Source organism: Eptatretus burgeri, chromosome 7 (genome assembly GCF_056783735.1).
Source record: "Eptatretus burgeri isolate ZD-2024b chromosome 7, Ebu_testis_v1, whole genome shotgun sequence".
Classification (NCBI taxonomy): Eukaryota; Metazoa; Chordata; class Myxini; order Myxiniformes; family Myxinidae; genus Eptatretus; species Eptatretus burgeri.
In genome coordinates, this window is record NC_140967.1 from 84821677 (window position 1) to 84842873 (window position 21197).

The 21197-nt window shown below is 43.9% G+C and overlaps 1 protein-coding gene across 5 annotated transcripts in view; it reads left to right on the plus strand.

Annotated features, from left to right (window-relative positions):
- The window catches only part of TASP1 (taspase 1), a 144963-nt gene that overhangs the window by 49355 nt on the left and 74411 nt on the right, over positions 1 to 21197 (plus strand). Inside the window, exon 8 of one of the 5 annotated variants that reach the window (XM_085889337.1) lies at positions 12444 to 12513. The exons of the other annotated variants lie outside the window; for them this stretch is intronic. Within the exon in view, the coding sequence (XP_085745463.1) occupies positions 12444 to 12513 (70 nt within the window). The remainder of the gene's footprint in view (positions 1 to 12443; positions 12514 to 21197) is intronic. 5 annotated transcript variants of the gene reach the window in all.

Below are 21197 nucleotides of genomic sequence, written 5' to 3' on the forward strand. Positions count from 1 at the left end.
TTGATCCGAATTCTCCCTCGGAAAGGCCGCTATTTGCGCTCGCGGCTCGGTGCGTTCGGCACCAATCGCCGAACGGGCCCGAGACAGCCCGACACTCAGTGTTCACAGGTGGTGCGGGAATGGCCGTAGAAGGAGAGAGGTGAAGGTGGTGGAGGGTTTTCGGTGGTGGTTTATGGTAATGGTGCCTTTGGGAATGGCGGTTATGCGATGATGTGGGAGCGAGTTGTGAAGGTAAAGGTCGTGGCTGTTGGTGTTGGCGTTGTTGTTGTCCGAGGGTTGGAGCGTGGTTGCAGTTGGTGATAATGGCTGGCGTGGTGGTTGTTGTGTGATTGCGGTTGAGACGTGGTTGGTTCAAAATAAAGATAGAACAGAAAAACGCCTAACTCAAAGGATCGCAGCCCGAATGAATCACATAAATTCCCTTTATACAACGGGTTTGGGGCTAACTACACATGTACTCAAAGATATCTCACCTATGGGCCCTGAATGGTGGTTTGCGAATTTCCACAGCCGTAGCTATATATATATATATATATATATATATATATATATATATATATATATATATATATATATATATATATATATATATATATATATATATATATATATATATATATATATATATATATATATATATATATATATATATATATATATATATATATAGCCTGGTGTTGGCTTAGTGGTTAGGGTGGCGGCTTGGGATCCCAACGTCCTGAGTTCAAGCCCCGTTGGCTGCTGAATTAACACCAGGGGGTTGACTCAGCCTGCAATCCTTCCGAGGTTGGCGAAATGAGTACCAGTGTACTGGTCCCGGTGTATGCCCCAGTTAGAATAGGCGTACCATATCCCTGTGTGTCGTAAGAGGCGACCAGGGTTGGCGTCAGGAAGGGCATCCGGCCATAAAAAAAAAACATTGCTTCAAGAAAAAAAAGCCAAACCCCTGCACAGCAGGGAAAAATGGCTGTAAAAATGGTCAATATATACATATATATATATATATATATATATATATATATATATATATATATATAAATATATATATATATATATATATATATATATATATATATATATATATATATATATATAAATATAATATTTCGGCACGCCCCTTTTTTGTTCCACCATCAGATTTTTGTTACTGCATGAAATGAAACGAGCTTTGACATATATAGTAATGATATTATTGTCTTCCTTAAGAGGCCCCTCAAAATTCGTTTTGATGATTATTATCTATATTAATATTTCGGCACGCCCCTTTTTTTGTTCCACCATCAGATTTTTGTTACTGCATGAAATGAAACAAGCTTTGACATATACAGTAATGATATTATTGTCTTCCTTAAGAGGCTCCTCAAAATTCGTTTTGATGATTATCTATATTAATATTTTGGCATGCCCCTTTTTTGTTCCAACATCAGATTTTTGTTACTGCATGAAATGAAATTTATATTAATATTTCGGCATGCCCCTTTTTTTGTTCCACCATCAGATTTTTGTTACTGCATGAAATGAAACAAGCTTTGACATATATAGAAATTATATTATTGTCTTCCTTAAGAGGCCCCTCAAAATTCGTTTTGATGATTATGGAAGTTAAACGGTTCATGTTCATCCGACTTTTTATTATTCCTACTGCACTTCATTAGAACATAGATTGTGGATGGATGTGCAGATCCAAGGAGAACAATTATAGCTGTACAGAACAATTCATATTATCGATGGATAAAAATGATATTTAATTGATATTATAATAAATTGTTTATTTAAAATATCTTCAAATTTTGTGAGTTTTTAGTTTGTTGTGAAATATTAGGTCCTCAGCTCTCCGCGTAGTGGCATACAGGCTTAAGTCGTACTTCTGTTTACTACCGTAGAAAATCACAGAACCATCCGATCGACATGCTGTTAACAGTTTCAGAATCAGCTAAATTCTACAACATATGAATATGGAGACAAAACTGATCCAGCCAGCTAAAATCTACAAGATATGAATATGTAGACGAAACTGATCCGGCCTTTTCGATCACTTTAAAGTTGGGTGCCCTGTAATTTTAATGCGCTCTATGGATCCTCCGGAACTCGCGAATGGTACACGTTGTGTAGTCACTAAACTACGTGGTAATGTCATCGAAGTGGAGCTACTGCGGGACAGTCGAAGGGGAAAACCTGAATGATAATCAATGGTTAAAATGATATAATATATTGCTTAAAATACATTCATGCTATATGTCTTTTACCATATGTTGCCAGTGACGCCCGTCGAAGACGGGCACCTTGACTAGTATATATATATATATATATATATATATATATATATATATATATATATATATATATATATATCTATATACATATCTATATACATATATATATATATATATATATATATATATATATATATATATATATATATATATATATATATATATATATATATATATATATATATTGTTGTGGTTGACGAAATTCACAAACCACCATTCAGGTCCCTTAGGTGAGATATCTCTGTAAGTATATGTGTAGTTAGGCCCAAACCCGTTGTTTCGAGGGAATAAATGTCATTCAGTCGGGCTGCGACTCTTCAGGATAGCCGTTTTTCTTTTACTATCTTTATTTTGGACCAGCCGCCATTACTACCACCACCAACCACGTCTCAACAGCCGTCACACAACAACCACCAACCACAACGCCGCTTCACAACAACCACCAACCACAACGCCGCTTCACAACAACCACCAACCACAACGCCGCTTCACACAACAACCACCAACCACAACGCCGCTTCACCACAACCGCCACGACCTTTACCGTCACAACTCGCCACCATCGCATCCCCACCATTCTCGCGCCACTTGTGGGCACCGATACTGGACTCGTGTAGGGCGCGCACCGAGCAGCGTGTTCAGAAATATCACAGACTTTCCGAGAAAAACGGATCAAAAACGACTCACGCCCACTTCTGTTCCGTCCTATCGGCGAGCTGGGGCGATTTGGCCCCGCCTCCAGGGCGTTGGAGTGAGGACGCTATATGCAAATTCATGGATCAAAAAGCATTCACGCCCACTTTTCCTCGGTCCAATGGGGAGCCAGTTAGAGAGGTGAAGGATCGGAGGCAGAGGGTCAAAGGTTAAGGAGCAAAGCCACGGGGGATATAAACGGCCGCGCTCGCCAAACAGTTGTGAGTTCGGAGGGGAGAAGTCAAGAGTGAAGAGTTGGGACGAGCCAAGAGAGGAGACGGAGAGGGCGATTAGACGGAGCTGTGGAGAGGTGGCGGCGGCGAAGGCGGACAAGGGGGTGCTCGCGTCGGTGCCGGGAGCTGCAGAGGGAGAGGCCAGCAACGCGACCGAGGTCGAGGAGGAGACGCTCGTCGCGGGACCCGAGACAGGGTGATATCCTCCTCCCCCCCCCGAGCATCAACAACCCCCTCCTGTTTCCCCCCGCGCTGAGATAGTGCGACAAGGGGGCCCCTTTCCCACCCCCTACCAGACACTGTCCGCGAGGCCCGCGGAGTTGAGGCGCCACCGCCGCTCCGCGTCTCATCATCAGACGGGTAGGCCCGACACGGTCTCGGCCCCAGGCCCGCCTACCCCCCTCATCCTTGAGGGTGGTTCTTTTCTTTTGCTTTGGGAATATGTGTTGTCGGCGCCGTCTGTGAAGTAAAATTGTATAAGTGTTGCCGTGTGCTCGGTAGTCGGATAGCTCTGCATTGTGTTTCTCTTTTATATTTGCTTTTTGTGTAATATTGTGTTTCTTCTCCTTTTACATGTGCTTTTGGTGTAATTGTATATGTGTGCTTCCCGTTCATCGCGAAATAAATGTGAGTTATGTTGAACTGTTTTCCCGCTTCGCTTCGTCTTTTCCTCTGTTGAATCTCCATCTTGCTTCACGTAAAGGGTTGGTCGTGGGCTAAAACGCCCGATAATTAATCGAACCGTCGAGGCCGACGAATAACACCGCTCGGTTATCCCGATAGTACGGAACGGGTTGCTTAAAGTGGCCCGTGTCCGAAGTCGACCTGCGGCGAGGTGCGATCGCCCGGTCTACCCTCCGTGGGTACTTAGGTAGGTCGAATTTGGCGAGCAACCCTATCCCACGCGGGGGCCGATTGGCACGATCGTGGTGAGACCGAAAGGTCCACCCGTGACTAGTTCCCGGCGTTAGTCCGAGAGGGTCACGACTGGATTGTCCGTCAGGTGGGCGACGTGCCGCGATTCGAGTGACGTGGCCATCCGCACGCCGGCGGGCGCGAATCCGCAACAATATATATATATATATATATATATATATATATATATATATATATATATATATATATATATATATATATATATATATATATATATATATATATATATATATATATATATATATATATACTGTATTTGATGGTGGATCGAAATACAGCAATGTAATGATGACGGAGTCGATTTTCATTGGTTAATTTCTTGTGCTTCGTCACGTTCAGTTTTGTGAGATAACAGAAAAATGGAATCCTATCAGATCCACTTTTAACAGCCTGACAGCATGATCCGGATCCAGTGAAACCAAACTCCAATGCATTTTTTAAATCATGTTTAACACGATGTCCTGCTCATCTTATACTGTTTGTGTGGCTAGAACAAGCTTTTTAAAATCAGTCCGTGCTCACAAAGGATGCAGCATACATTTATCATTTTAAAATACCAGACGTTAAAACCTCACGAATTCAATCACTCGATGAGACTTGTGGAATATCTATTTGTTAAGAAAGGCTTCTAAAGCTTATGTTGGCTGACTTGTGTTGTGGTTAGCAGGAAAGAAACTGACACCACTTATCGCAGTGGACGGTTCTTTGTTTTTCACAGATTTCAACTGAGCTCGAATTTGTATTCAATTTTCTTATCTTTCTTCCCATCAACAATTTGGATACCTCAAAAGGATGGATGTGCAGCAAAGCACCGCTTGTTCAATGTTTCCATTGTGTCAATAGGCCCGCGGTATAGGTCAGATTTTTTGGTACTTAATTACTCGGCTTGACACAAAGCTACAAGAGGTCTCGTATGAAAGATGGGGATCTCAGTAACTCATTTTTCCCTGTTGTCCTCATTTTTTGGTGTGCGGCCCATGAAATATTCACACCTGAAGGATACCCCCATTAGAAAATTTTGACCATTTCCGAAAATCAGTAAATTACCCATAACTACAAAGCAATGCACCCTATTTTTACATGATTGGTATTGAAATGTGCAGAATGAACAGGGAATACTACTAGTTACTTAATGGAATACTTGTACATAAATATATGTACATTTGAGTGCTTTTAATAGAAAAAAGATGTAATTTCCGGACCGCTAACTTCGAAAATCATCAACTACAGAAACAAACATCTGCCAATTGTCATATTTTTCTTTATTTTATATGTGTTCAGTTTACCATATCAATATAATGAGAATATTTTGAAACAAATTTCTCCTAGCAAATTATACGATATCGTGACTGATGTTTGCACAAGTGATGTGATAACTATATGTTACACCAATACACATTGTTCTACGAGAAATGAACTCAAACATATTTTGAGCGAGTGTCCTCGATATGTTCAACCATCACTGTCCGTGTCATTTTGTGTAGTGTATGAATTTTCGTCATTGTCCCCTAAGATAGTTTTGAATCGATGTAATAGATTCTTCATTTTGAAGGCTTTCCCTCCTCTAAGGTCAGTATCTATCTCATCAACAAGATGGGAGAAGGCATTTTGATGTACATCTTGCTGGTATTGCCCAGAGCTCATGTTGTGGGTGCTGATGTATGAAGCCATGCAAGTACTATGATATATAGCATTTTTTGCAAACAGGTCCTCGCCTTCAATAAGACCAAGCATATCCTGATCGTCACGTGCTTCTGCTGCTTTGCGAACTGTTGCTTGTCTGAGTCCTGTTCGGACACGGTGAAGTTTATCACGTTTCCTGAAATGTCAGATGAAACAGGTTGACCAATCAGTCATCTTGTGGGTATTTGCTCACGTGTGTTTTGGCTCCACAATCTTTGGTTTCTCCTGTGATGCATGTTCTGATAAGAAGGATAAGTTCCTCTTACTGGTGTACGACTGATAGCAACTGCGGTGGTAGAATATAGACATATCCTTTCCTCCCTTACGTGACTCCAAACACTGGCCAATTTCATCGTTCCGTATTTGTGAAGATGACTTCAAAGCTTCCAAACCCGTGCTCCCAGCTTTGCTGACCTTCTCCTTTGACGAATTCTGACATATGATGCATGTATCCCATTCTGTCGACAACCTTCGCTTCTTTTTTGGCAACTGTAACCTCAATGGACTCGATCCCGATTCATCTGGACATCGTTCAGCCATGTTGGAGTCCTATAATAAAGAGAAATTGAAAATTCCGTTAAATGATTAACGAAAAACCACTTTTTAAGCATTATTGCATAATGGGTAGAGCATTTATGATGTGTCCATACAATTGGCATTGGCGTTCTACAACCCTGGAAGAGAAGGAATTGAATGAAAAATAGATACATTAGGTTTAACTAATTGCTTAGCTATAGCCTTTCAGTAGTGTCCATTTTTGCACAACCATGCAGGACAACCTCGGTGCATGGATGAGAGCGATGGTGAGGATGATAATTATGTAATCACGTTTTACCATATCTTCTTCAATATTGTAAAGGATGACTACTGAACATAGCAATGTCAACATCGGTTTTGAAAAATCGCCTTCTCTGATATTTTCCTTATGGCGGTCCTAAAAATTTAGAAAATTATCGTATTTTGTCAAAGGCATATAAATTTACACATAATGATGTGGGTGTGATACTACATTATTCTCCTGTCCAATCGACACATTTCAATACCAAACGTGTAGGAAGAGGGCTCTTTGTCTTGTAGTTTATGGGAAATTATGTGATATTTCTGAAATGGTCCAAATATTCAGATGGGTGTATCCTTCAAATGTGAATATTTCATGTACCGTACACGAAAATATGAGGACAACAGGGCTAAATGTGTTACTGAGATCACCATCTTTCATATGAGACCTGTTGTAGCTTTGTGTCAAGCCGGTTGATTAAACTCCTAAAATATAGCCCTTTATCGAGGTTTACCACTGGCCTACAAAGCCCTGGTGTGACACAGGGGTTCATGGTCACCATAGTGTGTGTGTGTGTGTGTGTGTGTGTGTGTGTGTGTGTGTGTGTGTGTGTGTGTGTGTGTGTGTGTGTGTGTGTGTGTGTGTGTGTGTGTGTCTGTCTCGATGTTTGCCTGAACAACCACAGTTTCGAGTACACTCTAAATATTCTGTGTAACATTTTTGCCAATCACGGGATACAGTTTTGCATAGCCACAGTTTTCCACAACCATAGTTGCACATCAGTCTGCCACCTGCAATCTAATATCTCCCACTGCCATGTTCATCTAATATCTCCCACTGCCATGTTCAAGTGCCCACCAGCAGTGGTGCATCTGGCACGTTGACGCACTCTTGCCCGCCTCATTACCTCCTCCACCAAAAGTAGGTTGTCACTCCTGTCTGTCTGTCTCTATCTGTCTATAAGCAGGAGATCTCAAAAAGTTATGGACAGATTCGGATGACATTTGGTGGACTGGTTGGATTTGTGACGAGGATGAATTGATTTTATTTGTGTGACGATCCGGTTGCGAATGCGATAATTTAAGTGATTCTTCACCAGTGAGAGATGGGACCAAAAACGACACATCGTATTATATTTGAAAATGTTATGGATGAATTAGGACAAAACTTATTGGATGAGTTGGGTATGTGACAAGAACAAGCCGATTAGATTTTGGTTCAGGTCCGGATGCAGATTCGGCCTGTCAGTGGGATACAAACCGTAAACTGTTCAGAACGGCACTCCGTACGAGGAACAGCAGCAGATAGAACTGGAATGGCACTCGGAGAGTGTCCTTCGTACAGAGTAGACTGTATGTATTGTCTACTCCGTACGAGGGACCCTTGTATGAATGTGCTCCACTGAGTGCTGTTCTGCCTTCTGTTTTCCCTCATATGGGGTAGACAGTAAAATGAAGCAGTCCTCAATCCTTACTTTTACTAAAAGACTCACCACCACTGCAAAGACCACTGCCTCTACACCTTCACACATGCCTCCACCATCCACCAGCAATGACCATCTTTCATCCAATCTGAGTTGCCAGATCTCCTACCTCATCATGAGGTTTTCCATTGAAGATCTTGAGGAGGAGGGGACAGCTCATCCCTCTAACCACCAACCATCAACGTCACAGTCAGTCATTATAGTCATTGTCATCTGTACTTCACCATCAATATTAAAGGTAGTTAAAAGTATTTTAGTTCATACAGGGTAATGTATTTCAATACAAGTGTCTCATGTTTGTTGAAGGCATAGGATTGAAGGCAACCCCCTATGCGTGGCTGTGGAACAACCCCATTTTTTTAATCGGCCTTTCGTCTTACCAACCAGAAATTTACCAACCACGGTGGTTTTCAGGAACCTATCTACCTTGATTGACGATGGAATGGATATCTGTGGCTATATATATATATATATATATATATATATATATATATATATATATATATATATATATATATATATACCGATCACGTGCTCGGCAGGATGTTGGATATATATATATATATATATATATATATATATACACATGTATATACCGTGGTGCCCCCAGAATCCGAACGCCCCATTGTTTAAACAAATTGGAATCCGAACAATTTTTTCAAGAAAATTTTGCCCTAAAAACCGAACACATTTTCGAAAACCGAACACAACGTGGCGTTCATGTTTGTTCACGTGCGTCTCCCCCGCTTGTTTGACCCGCATCTTCGCGCTTTGTTCATTCAGTTCGTCGGTGGAAGTACTCGTGAAAGCATCTCTCGTGTGTCGATTGCTACTTTAACTCGTGTTTTCACCTTGATTTGTGCATTTCTTTTTTTCAATTATCACCCTTGTGCATTCATATATATATATATATATATATATATATATATATATATATATATATATATATATATATATATATATATATATATACCGATCACGTGCTCGGCAGGATGTTGGATATATATATATATATATATATATATATATATATATATATATACACATGTATATACCGTGGTGCCCCCAGAATCCGAACGCCCCATTGTTTGAACAAATTGGAATCCGAACAATTTTTTCAAGAAAATTGGCACCCAAGAAGAGCAGTGAAGCAAATAGGAATAAGAGGAAGTCTGTGAGAATGACAATTGAGTTGAAGAAAGAACTTATCGCTAAGTATGAGAGCGGTACGCGTGTGTCTGTGTCTGATTTCGCTGCCATGTCCGAGCTGCCAAAATCGACCGTGTGTAGGATTCTGAAAAATAAAGAAGCGATAAAAGTGTGAAAACCCGTCGTGAAGCGAACTCATTCAATGAACCCTCTGACGAATCGGCTTTAACGAACTCAACGTTTTTTTCGCGAGCATGGTAGTGACGTCATGCTGCGTCACCCAATCGCTTCACCTCTTGATTCTCTCCCATGGAACTGTGCGGTGAAAACGACACATTTATGTCTCCACAGAGTGTACTGGGATATAAAACACCATTTGGTGCTTCATGGTTAATTACATACCTCCACCAGGCTGAACAGTTTACGTTTTGGATCCCAATGGCCACTGATAGGCCGGAGCTGCATTCAGACCTGATGGAAGAAGCGACAACTCTCCTGCTCATCCCTCAGGCTTGGAAAAAGATTCATGACCCAGAAAAGGTCATTTACTCATCTTATTTTACCTTAAACATGGGTAATTTCAGTTGAAAGTGTCTTGAAAGTGGGTTTTCTTGGGGTCCAGGAACGGATTAATTCACTTTCCATTATTTCTTATTGGGAAAATAGTTTTGGAATCCGAACAGCCTCATGGAACGAATTAAATTCGGGTTCTGGGGGCACCACTATATATATATATATATATATATATATATATATATATATATATATATATATATATATATATATATATATATATATATATATATATATATATATATATATATGAATTTGGAAGCCATGATCACACTCAACATTCAGGTCCTGTAGTGCAGTTATTTCGGTATGTGTTTTAATTGGTTCGACATGACGAGTGATTGAGAATTAGTAAAAACTTTTACGGCCCTAAGGGGACATTTGGACCGACGGTTCTTGGCGATTAAACTGCTAGGAATGGCACATGGAATGAGCATGCTAAGCGGCTTGTTTTCGTACGAGTTCCGTCGAGGGTGAATTTCCCCGGTAGTTGGACCACGTGGGTATTTAGGTAAATTGAAATTGGCAATCAACCCTACCCTACGTGGTCTATCCATTGGCAAACTTCGGTCCGATAGAGGACCCGTCAGCTCTGGACTTATTTGGGGTGACGACCTATACATTCCGGGCGATCGGTCGGGCCGACTTGCAGCTCGATCTAGCGGTCGTGCTCGCACCTTCGGAGGGACCGGCAACATTTGGTAGTCAGGAGTGCGATTCGGGCCCTCGGCCTCTGTAGTGAAATTTGTATCAGAGGTGAAGGGAGCGAATCCCCCCCCCCCCCGTTTCCCCAAATTGCGAGCATTTTAAATTATTCTTAACACGCGACATGGCCAGCCAAGACGAGCTGAGACAGGTGGGTTTAGATATAAATTTAGATGAACCCATGGCCCAGGACAGAACCACCGTGCATGACACCCCCATGCAGGAACTTTCCCCTCAAATAAATTCAGAGTCCGAAATTGGCACAGTGGGAGCAGCGGCGCAGGAGCGCCCCTCCATCAAACCCCCCTCCTGACCCCCAGCAAAACCGCGACCGACCGCGGCGATTCGGCTTCGTCAGGGTCGGCTGACATCAACCGGTTGGGGAGAATGTTAATGAGGATGATGAAGGAAAATGCACAGGAAATTAATGCGAACATGCAAGCGATGGGAAAGAAAATAAAAGCGAATGCATGCAAGATGAATGGTGAAATGGATGCAAATATGCAAACACTGAGGGGTGAGATTCAGTGCATGGGGTTGAACCTCCAGGCAGGGCAGAATGGCATAATGGCGGTTGCGCGTGACGAAACGCGGACAACTGAGCACAAGATGGTGACGCTGCGTGGTGGAACGAACGAGCCAAGGAGGAGTGTGGAGGGTTGTCGACCCGCAATGAAGACGGGTGAGGTCGGGGTGATGAGAGACGTCATCACGATAATCAGGGAGACGTGTAGGACAAGACACGTGGAGGTGACGGAGAAACTAACGGTGACGGAGGCGCGGATAATAAAAGAAAGAAAGGAAGAAATTAATAAACATGAGGAGATGACGAAGGAGACGAAAGGGGTGACGGAGACACAAATAATAAAAGAGACGACGAAAAGAACAACAGAGATGCGGGAGATAGAAAAGGTAGAGGAGGAACTACACGATATAAAGGAGCACACACACGTGGAAGTAATAGGGGACAATGGGGTTGAGCTAGGGGAATGTGTTGGGACCCGATGTGAGAGGCAGGATGGCCTCCTTAAGGAACGAGGGGAGACGCTATGCCCCCTTGAAGCGGATCACGACCGGGTGAGTTCGGTCGTGCCGTGCGAGGTTGAGGGGATGAGTGAGGTGAACGGGTACATGTGCAGCTTGGGGGGTAAAGAGACCGCGGGACCCCTTGTGTTAACGCGAATCCCCAGCGTGATTGTCCCGGTGTGAGTGGTAAATGTGAGTACAGTCATGCGCCGCTTAATGACGTTCCGGGCAACGACGGATCGCATATACGACGGATCTGCCAGCACGGAAAAAAAAAAATGTAGCTGAAAAATTCCTATCGCCGAGTGATGTAGCCGACGTAGTGCTGCCAATTGTATAAAAATAGCACGTACTATTATGTACGCTGTGCAGTACATAATACCTCATAATGATAATAAACGACAGTGTGGCCCTGTTATAATGCGATCGTTGAGGTTCATAAAATGTCATCGCGAAAAAAACAGGATCGTGCGAAATCGGGATTCAAGGAAATCGGCTTTCAAACTGAACCAATGTTTCCACGTTTACCTTCCAGCAAGTAAATTACCTTTGAATTGAAGAATTCCGCGAATAAATCATTGTTGTTTGTCTAAATTAAAACACCAATTTGTTTTTAGTGAAGCTTTTTATGTTGTTAAAACAATCGTACTGTTCCGAATATATATATATATATATATATATATATATATATATATATATATATATATATATATATATATATATATATATATATATATATATATATATATATATATATATATATATATATATCACAATTGACAGGTGCTCGTTTCTTCATTTGTAAATTATAACATCGATGCAATGATTATGTATTTATAAAATCCAAACGCTATTTATTCATCTTTCTATAACACTGGTCAACAATTTTTTACTTTCTGAATGTTGTCTAGATTTCTACAAGTGAATTAGGGTATTCTGGCACTGCTGAATCAGGAAATGGCATCCGTTTCTCTCCATCAGGTCAGGTTTTTGTGCTAAGTTGATTTGAAAAAATCAGATCTTGTGACAAAATCAATTACATTTTTGTGGCATTATCAGCTGATTTTTGTCAACACATATCATCCTAAACATGTTTTTAAGAAAAAAAATGTTTTGCCAACAACATTTATTGATTACATGATAGAAACATCGATTACTGTCATCTGAATGGTGGGCATTGATAAAGGTAAGTACAAGTAAATTGCATGTTGCGTCACCACTGTTCAAACTTCAGGGCTTGAACTTCCGTTTCTTCGAACTCCTGGAATGTTCAGCGGCAGGGAGGTCTCTCTTCAGATTCCAACAGTAGTCAGCCATCATGACTGCGTCCCAGCGACCCTGATACCTGGTCTCCATCTCCTTCATGTCCTGATGGAATCTCTCCCCCTGCTCGTCACTCATTGAACCCAGGTTCTCAGGAAACCGGTTCATATGTGAAAATAGGTAGTGCATCTTGATGCTCATGTTGCAGCCCAGGTTTCTGAAAGCAGTCAGCATGTTGTTGACAAGTTCTGCGTAGTTTCTGGCCTTATTGTTGCCAAGAAAGTTCTTCACTACCAAAACAAATGCCTTCCACGCTTCCAGTTCCACTTCGTTCATTGAGTTTTTGAACTCTGGATCTCTGATGAGCTGACGGATCTGAGAACCATCAAAGATGCCAGCTTTCAACTTCTCCATGGTCAATCCTGGAAAAGCCTGGCACAAGTAAGTGAAGCAGTCACCATCTTTGTCCAGAGCCTTGGTGAACTGCTTAAGCCGAGCTTGATGTGCAGCGGTGGGAAGAGTATTCTGTCTCTGTCCATCAGAGGGTCGTTGATGACGTTCCTTTCTTTGCATGGCACCAATTCCTCCCGCACAGGCCAGTCCTTCTTCGTGTAATGCTAGCACGGTCCCTACTATCCCACATGCACAGAAAACATGGGTACTTGGTGAAGCCAGACTGTTGTCCCAACAAAAAGTTCACCATCTTCAGGTCAACACAAATAAACCACTTATGCTGATCATAACCAATTTTCTCCAGCACGTACTTCACCGCTTCATACTTCTCCTTCAGTGTAGTCGAGTGAGCGATGGGTACAGAGGCAAACTGGTTGCCGTTGTGTAGCAGAACACATTTCAGTGATCGCTTGCTGCTGTCAATGAACAGTCTCCAATCTTTGGGTTCGTACTGTGGCACTCCAAGCTTGAGCAGAAGCGCATGTCATAAATTGGCGCATGTAGGTATTGTACATTCTTCAGAGTTCGTTATTTCAAGAAATACAACTTTTTTGTATCACATTATTACAAAATCTGCCCCATTAACTTTAGTTTTGATCCACGAACTTTATGCTTTGCCTCACCAATTTTTGGAAGATTTTGAGGTTTTATGACTTCAAACTGATCCCTTTTCGACATAATCACCCAGAACTATCGTACCTGAATACTTCTTGTCATTAAAATAATTATTTCCAATCAAAACAATTATTTGACATGACATTTTACCCCCACCAACTTCTTCTAAAATGCTCCACACATGCGTACATGTGAACAAAAATGTAAAAAACGACATGTGGCCATATCTCAAAAACTTGACCTGATTGAACAAAACTAATGTGAGTTTTGGATTCAGCGCATCAGATTCGTCCTAAATCAGCTTAAAAAATGCAGACAACAAATTTGTTGTTGACCAGTGTAATCGATGCAAGAGGAGATTGTAAGCTGCCGCAAACAACACCGATGGCTGTCATGAACAGCACAAAGGTAAAACTAACGTGTCTTCCGTCTCTCTTGGATGTGTGTTACAATTGCCGACAGTATTCAGTACAGTAACATGCTGCACAGGTTTGTATCCGAGGAGCAATAGGCTACACCATATAGCATAGGTGTGTAGTTTTGTGTGAGTACGATGTTCGAAAACGAAAAAAAAAAATGATGTTCGCACAACGACGACATCGCTTAACGACGCGTTTCTCAGAACGTAACCCCGTCGTTAAGTGGCGCATGACTGTATAGTGTGCAGAATACGAATGTGGCGAAATGTGTGTTTAAACATGAGTATAGTGTGAGTGTCATGGCATGCGTGAGTGCGTGCGTGAAATGCGGACATGTCCAGACGGGAGACGAGTGTGGCAAGCCTTCTGTACCGTGTAGGGTTAATTTGGTTACCGCGCCGGGTTCACGCGACGGCGCGTGCGAGGTCCGTGGCACACTTCGCACACGGCCTGCACATGCGCATTTACGTGATCCGGCCTGGAAACGTTCCACTTCGGACACAAGCCGGTCGCGTGGACGGTTAAAATGGCAGCGAGTTTCAGATGCAACGGGGGTTCCCATGTGTGCGCGTATGTAAAGCTGCACGTGCTGCGTACCACATGTTCTGTTCACGGAATGGGCGGAGCAGGTTTCCGGGACGATACGCGCGCGCTCACCTGCGCAACAAACCGCGCAGGCTCGGCGCGTGGGTGACGTCATCAACCCGGACCTCACGGCGTGGGTTTCCGGCAAACCGCACGTCCCGCGTGGGGAACCCCGCGAAAGCGAGCGCTTGGTGATATTGGCAGGGTGACGTCATGGCTGCGCAGATCAGCCTTCAGAGAGGACGTCAGTATTGCCCATAAGGACGAACGGGCGTGCCATAAACCATCACCATGGCGCTGCAGAAAAAAGAAAAAAACCGCCTCGCTCCAAGTATACGGCCCTGCAGGATGTGGTGGACATCCTATTATTGGGCATAGGAGCACTCGTTTGCGGGATGAGTTTGTTTAATTAAACTGGCTTCATGGGGACATGGGTTGTTCCTTATGTAACCTGTGGAATGGGTTAGTTAGAGGGATCTTAGGATAGATTTAGAAAATGGATTTTGGAGACATGGACAGACATGGAATGTGTAGTGGGGACATAGCTTAGCTACATAGATTAAATGGAACATGCATTATGATAAGGGATGACGAGGGAGCACGAGATAGGTAGGATAATTTAGTGAGGAGAATGACAGTGTTGAGTGAGTGAAAAAGTAAAAGAAATACGATGAGTGAGTATGGGTCAGCGGGCCTGAGTGTGTAAGGACTGAATGTGGAATGCATGGTGCGATTGATTGAGTGGGGAGAGGAGTGAATCCCACCCAAGTGACCCCGGGGTCAGTTTAATGTTAGCGAGTTAGTTAAATTTACCAAAAGGAGGTCGTTTTGTTGTTGGTGTCGAGTGAAGGCACGATACCCATTTGGAGGGGTGCAAGAGTAAAATTGACCGGCTGGGAGCATGGCTTGGGAAGTTGAGTACCGAGTAGTGGGCACCCCGGGCACCGAAGTCGCCGGCCAGAGTAAACCAAGGGTCCAAGGGACCGGGATAGTGTGCTGGGCACGGGTGACCCGCGGAACGGGACCTGGGGCACCAAATATGCCACGTGGACATGGAAGGGGGGGGGCAATGCCAGGAAGGGCAACCCCCCTTGTTCATCGGGAGCAGGTAGGCTCGGAGACAGCCTCAGAGCCCTGGGGTGCCATGGTTAGAGTTCGGCAGAGGGGAAGTCCCTGCCAGTTGAGCCACGCTGCCCAGCCACGAAATTGTGCAAGGGCACGAGTGAAAATTAGAGGGCTTGGCCCAAGTTTATAATGGACACCAACACAGATGACGGGAATCATGGTTTTTCGAACCGATAGTTTAAAGTGACAGGCGTTTTGGAAAGCCCCAGGGTAGTTTAAAAGTAATAAATGCTAGGATAGTTAGGAAGCGTACCCCTTCGCACCATCCATCCCTTCGCTCTCTGTAGGCTGCTGGACCCACCTTGGGTTAGATTGCTTAACTCTGAGGAGGCCATTCTGAGGCTTTGTTGGGCCTCAAGACAGGACGCGAGTCTCTCCTTATTCCCCTCCAGAAAGGGAACGTAGGGGTTGAGAGTAGGCTAGGTTGACATGATGGGGTAGCCGGACAAAGACAGGAAGTGGGTTTGGGAGATGGAATTATAAATAAATAAATAAAATATAATAAAAATAAATAAAATAAAGAGGGGCTAAATTTTGTTGTGTTGTGTTGCAAATTAAGGGAGTGGGTATGGACAGAGACAGGCAAAAGCGATAGGTTGGGGGGAGACCGTATGTTAGGTCCGAGCCTACTTGCGGAGCAGCTGGCACCACCGCACTCCCTCCAGATCCGCACGGAACGAGACCAGAGGCCGGCCAGCTTCAGATGCCGGCCTGGTTGTGCTACAGCCGCCTGTTCCACATGGCCTTGCCTTGCCATGCCTTGTTTGCCTGCCTCTGCCATAACCCCATGCCTGCTCCCCTATTTGCATTTGCCCCTGCATCATCATCACCATGTGTGCCAGGATCGCCAGTGTTTTGCAAAGACTGCCCTGCAGGCAGCCACACCACGGGGACTGCATTGAGCAGCCCGTGCACCGTTTCTGTGCTTTGCATCTTCCATCCAGTTCATTTCAGGGAGGAGCCAGGGACATCCAGTTCATTTCAGAGAGGAGCTGCATTGGGCAGCCGGCTACCTCCCTGTTCTTGCACAACAGAGCCAGAGACTGCATTGGGCATCCTGGCTGCCTCTTCAAATGGCCTGAAGGATGGCTAATGGCATGCCGGGTTAGGGTGAGTTGCCTCCAGCAGCTGAAAACTGGAAAAAAAAAAGACAAGGTTCAGTGACAAACAAAGAGGGACCTTGTGATCAGGCCCTGAAAACGTCTGACCTACAGCTGCGGAGCACTCACCCTCACATAACTGTTGACATTGCTATGTCTTCTTTCCCACAGATGCCAGGTCCTGGGTTAGTGTAAAATAATTGATAATATAAGTTAAGGTTGTAAATAAGTTCTTGCCACACCTGCATGTTTGTCTTAGCACCGGCAATATAGTTAAGTCGTCCGTATGAGTCTGTGTGAGTTTGTAAGTTAGTTACGCAGCGCATTAGGTTATTTATTTTTGGGGACATGTATAAAAAAAAATGTCGCACTCTAGGATCCGAAGGTAAAATGTACTCGGGGAGAACTTACACATGCTGGTCACACGCAAATTTGACGACTCAGGACGAGTCTGTAAAAAGGGGGGGTGGTAGTGTTGTGAATTTGGAAGCCATGATCACACTCAACATTCAGGTCTTGTAGTGCAGTTATTTCGGTAAGTATGTGTTTTATAGATAGCTTCCTTCCCTTGTCTAGTGGGTGAATCAATGTAAATGCGCTGTGATTTGTTTTAATAGTTAGGAGTTTTATCAGGATGCTGCAGAAAACAACGACCCTCCCGGCCCGAGATACTTGCAGCGTAAACAAGAATGGTGGTTAGGAAAAGGCTGGAGAGAAGAGCAACAACTCCCCCGCCCCGGGATTTTCCCCGCGCGCCGGGGAGGGGGAGGGTCGAACGCGCCGAGCGCATAAATAGAAAGCCGAAGAGAAGCAAAAAGAGGGAGAAGAGAGTGAGCGACTGAGGAGGAGTGAGCAGCGAGCCAGCCAGTGAGAAGCGGTGAAGGAGCGCTCACCTTGCTGGAGTGTTCATCATGTTGGAGTGCTCCTGTTGCGGGAGCGCTCGTCTCAGAAGGCCTGGACTGGCCGTGCCACTGTCGTCTGGAACATCTTCCTCCTCCTCCTCCTCCTCCTGAAAGATCGAGCTTGTGAAAGATGTATATGTATGTATATATATATATATATATATATATATATATATATATATATATATATGTGTATATATATATATATATATATATATATATATATATATATATATATATATATATATATATATATATATCCTCCTCCGTGCTAAGCGGCTCGTTTTCGTACGAGTTCTGTCGAGGGTGAATGTCCCCGGTAGTTGGACCATGTGGGTATTTAGTTAAATTGAAAGTGGCAATTGACCTGACCCCACGTGGTCGATCCATTGGCGAACTTCGGTCCGATAGAGGACCCGTCGGCTCCGGACTTATCCTGGGCAACGACCGATACATTCCGGGCGATTGGTCGGTCCGACTTGCAGCTCCATCTAGCGGTCATCCTCACGGCCGACGTCCGGCCCCGCAACAATATGTATGTGTATGTATGTGTGTATATATATATATATATATATATATATATATATATATATATATATATATATATATATATATATATATATATATATATATATATATACAGTAGACTAGGCGTAAGTCGTCACCATCGGGACCGAGAAAAAAGTGACGACTTAGAAATGTGACGACTTACGCATATGCGAACATTCATGATGACTGTGGGGGTGAAGGATGAAGTCGCGCGTGGCCTGGACATGTATGTGTGAGAGCCGGCTATTGTACCAAAAGGAAAACACAATCCGAGGGGCATAGGTGGGGGTGAGTTGGTGAGTTGGAAAGTGATCAAGCAAAGGTGGAATTCATGAATCAGTTTATCAAAAGTAAAGATAATGAACAACTCTGTAAGACAACTCGTATACCATCGGTGATGGTATGGTGACAAATTACATGACACACAGTCATCGTAGTGATGATTACCACTCAATGCCTATGTGTAAGTGAGTGCGGTAATTTACAAAACAAGCCAAGATAAAACCATGATCGGACTTCAACACTAAGCTCGATCGATCCTTTACTTCTTCGCGAAGTAATCCGTTATGTTTGAATGCCTCAAACTCTTGAGCATCTGGTGCATGAGAAAGGATTCAAACCGGTCATTGTATTCCATGATGTTGGCTGGGCAATCCTCCACCGAAAGACAGTATCGGCCGAATATTTGGCCGAATCGGCCGAAACCGAATATTTGGCTGAGCCGACATTTGCCGAAACCAGATGATGAGCACGTCATCGACATCTTCAAAGGACACACATTTCACGCATTTCACACTTCCCACCGGCCTCACGATCTTCTCCACTTGTCCAAATATCTTGCCCTTATTCTTCAAGATATCGTTCAATGTCTGCCGTTTGATTTCCAACTTCTCAGCTATGTCTGTTTTCTTCATCAGTGGATTTGCCTCACAAAACTGGATAATGTCGTATTTTTCTTGGTAGGTTTTAGTTGTAAGCTTACACTTAGTCGCCATTGTCCTGCCTGCAGTGCGATCAACGTTTGTACGCAGTTATAAATAGCCTATCACTGGCGGTGTACACCAATGAGCGAGCATCACGATTCCATGAAATCGGGCTTCTCACGAAGCAGCAGTTCCGTGTGACGAGTTAGAAGTGGTAATTTACTTGAGTTTCCATTACGTGGGAATGGACAACATCTGACGACTTAGACGAAGTGACGACTTAGAGATGACGACTTACAGACTTTATTCAAAGGGATTTAACATGAAATAAACTCGGGACTTTTTGACGCTGCCGACTTCGGCGAAGTGACGAGTTACACGCTGCAGACTTACGCCTCGTCTATTGTATGTATATATATGTATGTATGTATATATATATATATATATATATATATATATATATATATATATATATATATATATATATATATATATATATATATATATTGTTGCGAATTCGCGCCCGCCGGCGTGTGATCGGCCACGTAACTCGAATCGCGACACGTCGCCCACCGGACGGACAATTCAGTCATGACCCTCCGGGAACTACTGCCCGGAGCCAGTCACGGGTGGGGGTTTAACCTCACCACGATCGTGCCAATTGCCCACCCGCGCAGGATAGGGTTGCTCGCCAAATTCGACCTACCTAAGTACCTGCGCGAGTGGTCGACCGGGCGATCGTACCATGCCACAGGCCGACTCCGGACACGAACCGCTTAAGCGGTTCGTTCCGTATTACAGGGATAACCGAGCGGAGTTGTCGTCGGCCTCGACGGTTCCGATTAATTACCGGGCGTTTTCAACCCACTATCAATCCATTACGTGATGCAAGATGGAGATTCAATACAAGGAAAAGACGAAGCGAAACGGGAAAACAGTTCACACAATGCACTTTATTTACACACACACAGACAAGCACGTATATACAGCCATACAGTCACGCAACAAAAGCAAATGCAATAGAAAGAGTTACACCGAATAAAAGGGGCAATGTACAGGCACAGACACTTAAGCAGTTCTACTTATTGGACACGGCGCCACAGCATGCATTCAACCTGAAAGAAAGAAAGCCACCCTCATAGGCAAGGAGGCAGACAGGTCCGTAGACCAAATGTACGTGAATCCTGGAGGATCGGCCAGGTCCACGAGACCGGGAAGGTCTTACCCGCATCGTCGTGACGCGATGGCGGGCAAGCCGCAATGTTTGCGCAGCTGCGCCCCGACTCCGTGCCCCTGGTGTGGTCGGCGAGTCCTCTCCGGCGTGCTCCGCACGAGCGGTTTTGTTGGCTCCACGTTTAGGGTGGGGGAGGAACGGGGGAGGAGGCGGGGCTACCCGATGCTGTCATTGGGCGGATGAGAAGGGGGCTTGAAGCATTCCTGATCCACTTTTCAAAGCGAAAGGAACGCATTCACAGCCCATGGCACGATATGTGGTAGAAAGGCGCAGGTGGTGGGAGTTTGGTTGTTGGTGGGCGTCGTTTGAGAATGGTGGTGAAGCGATGTTTGCGGGATGGAGTTGTGGAGGTAAAGAGGCGAAGGTGGTGGCGCTTGAGTTGTTGGCAGGTGTCGTTTGAGAATTGCGGTGAAGCGATGTTTGCGGGATGGAGTTGTGGAGGTAAAGAGGCGAAGGTGGTGGTGTTTGAGTTGTTTGGGGATTAATGGTCGAAAATA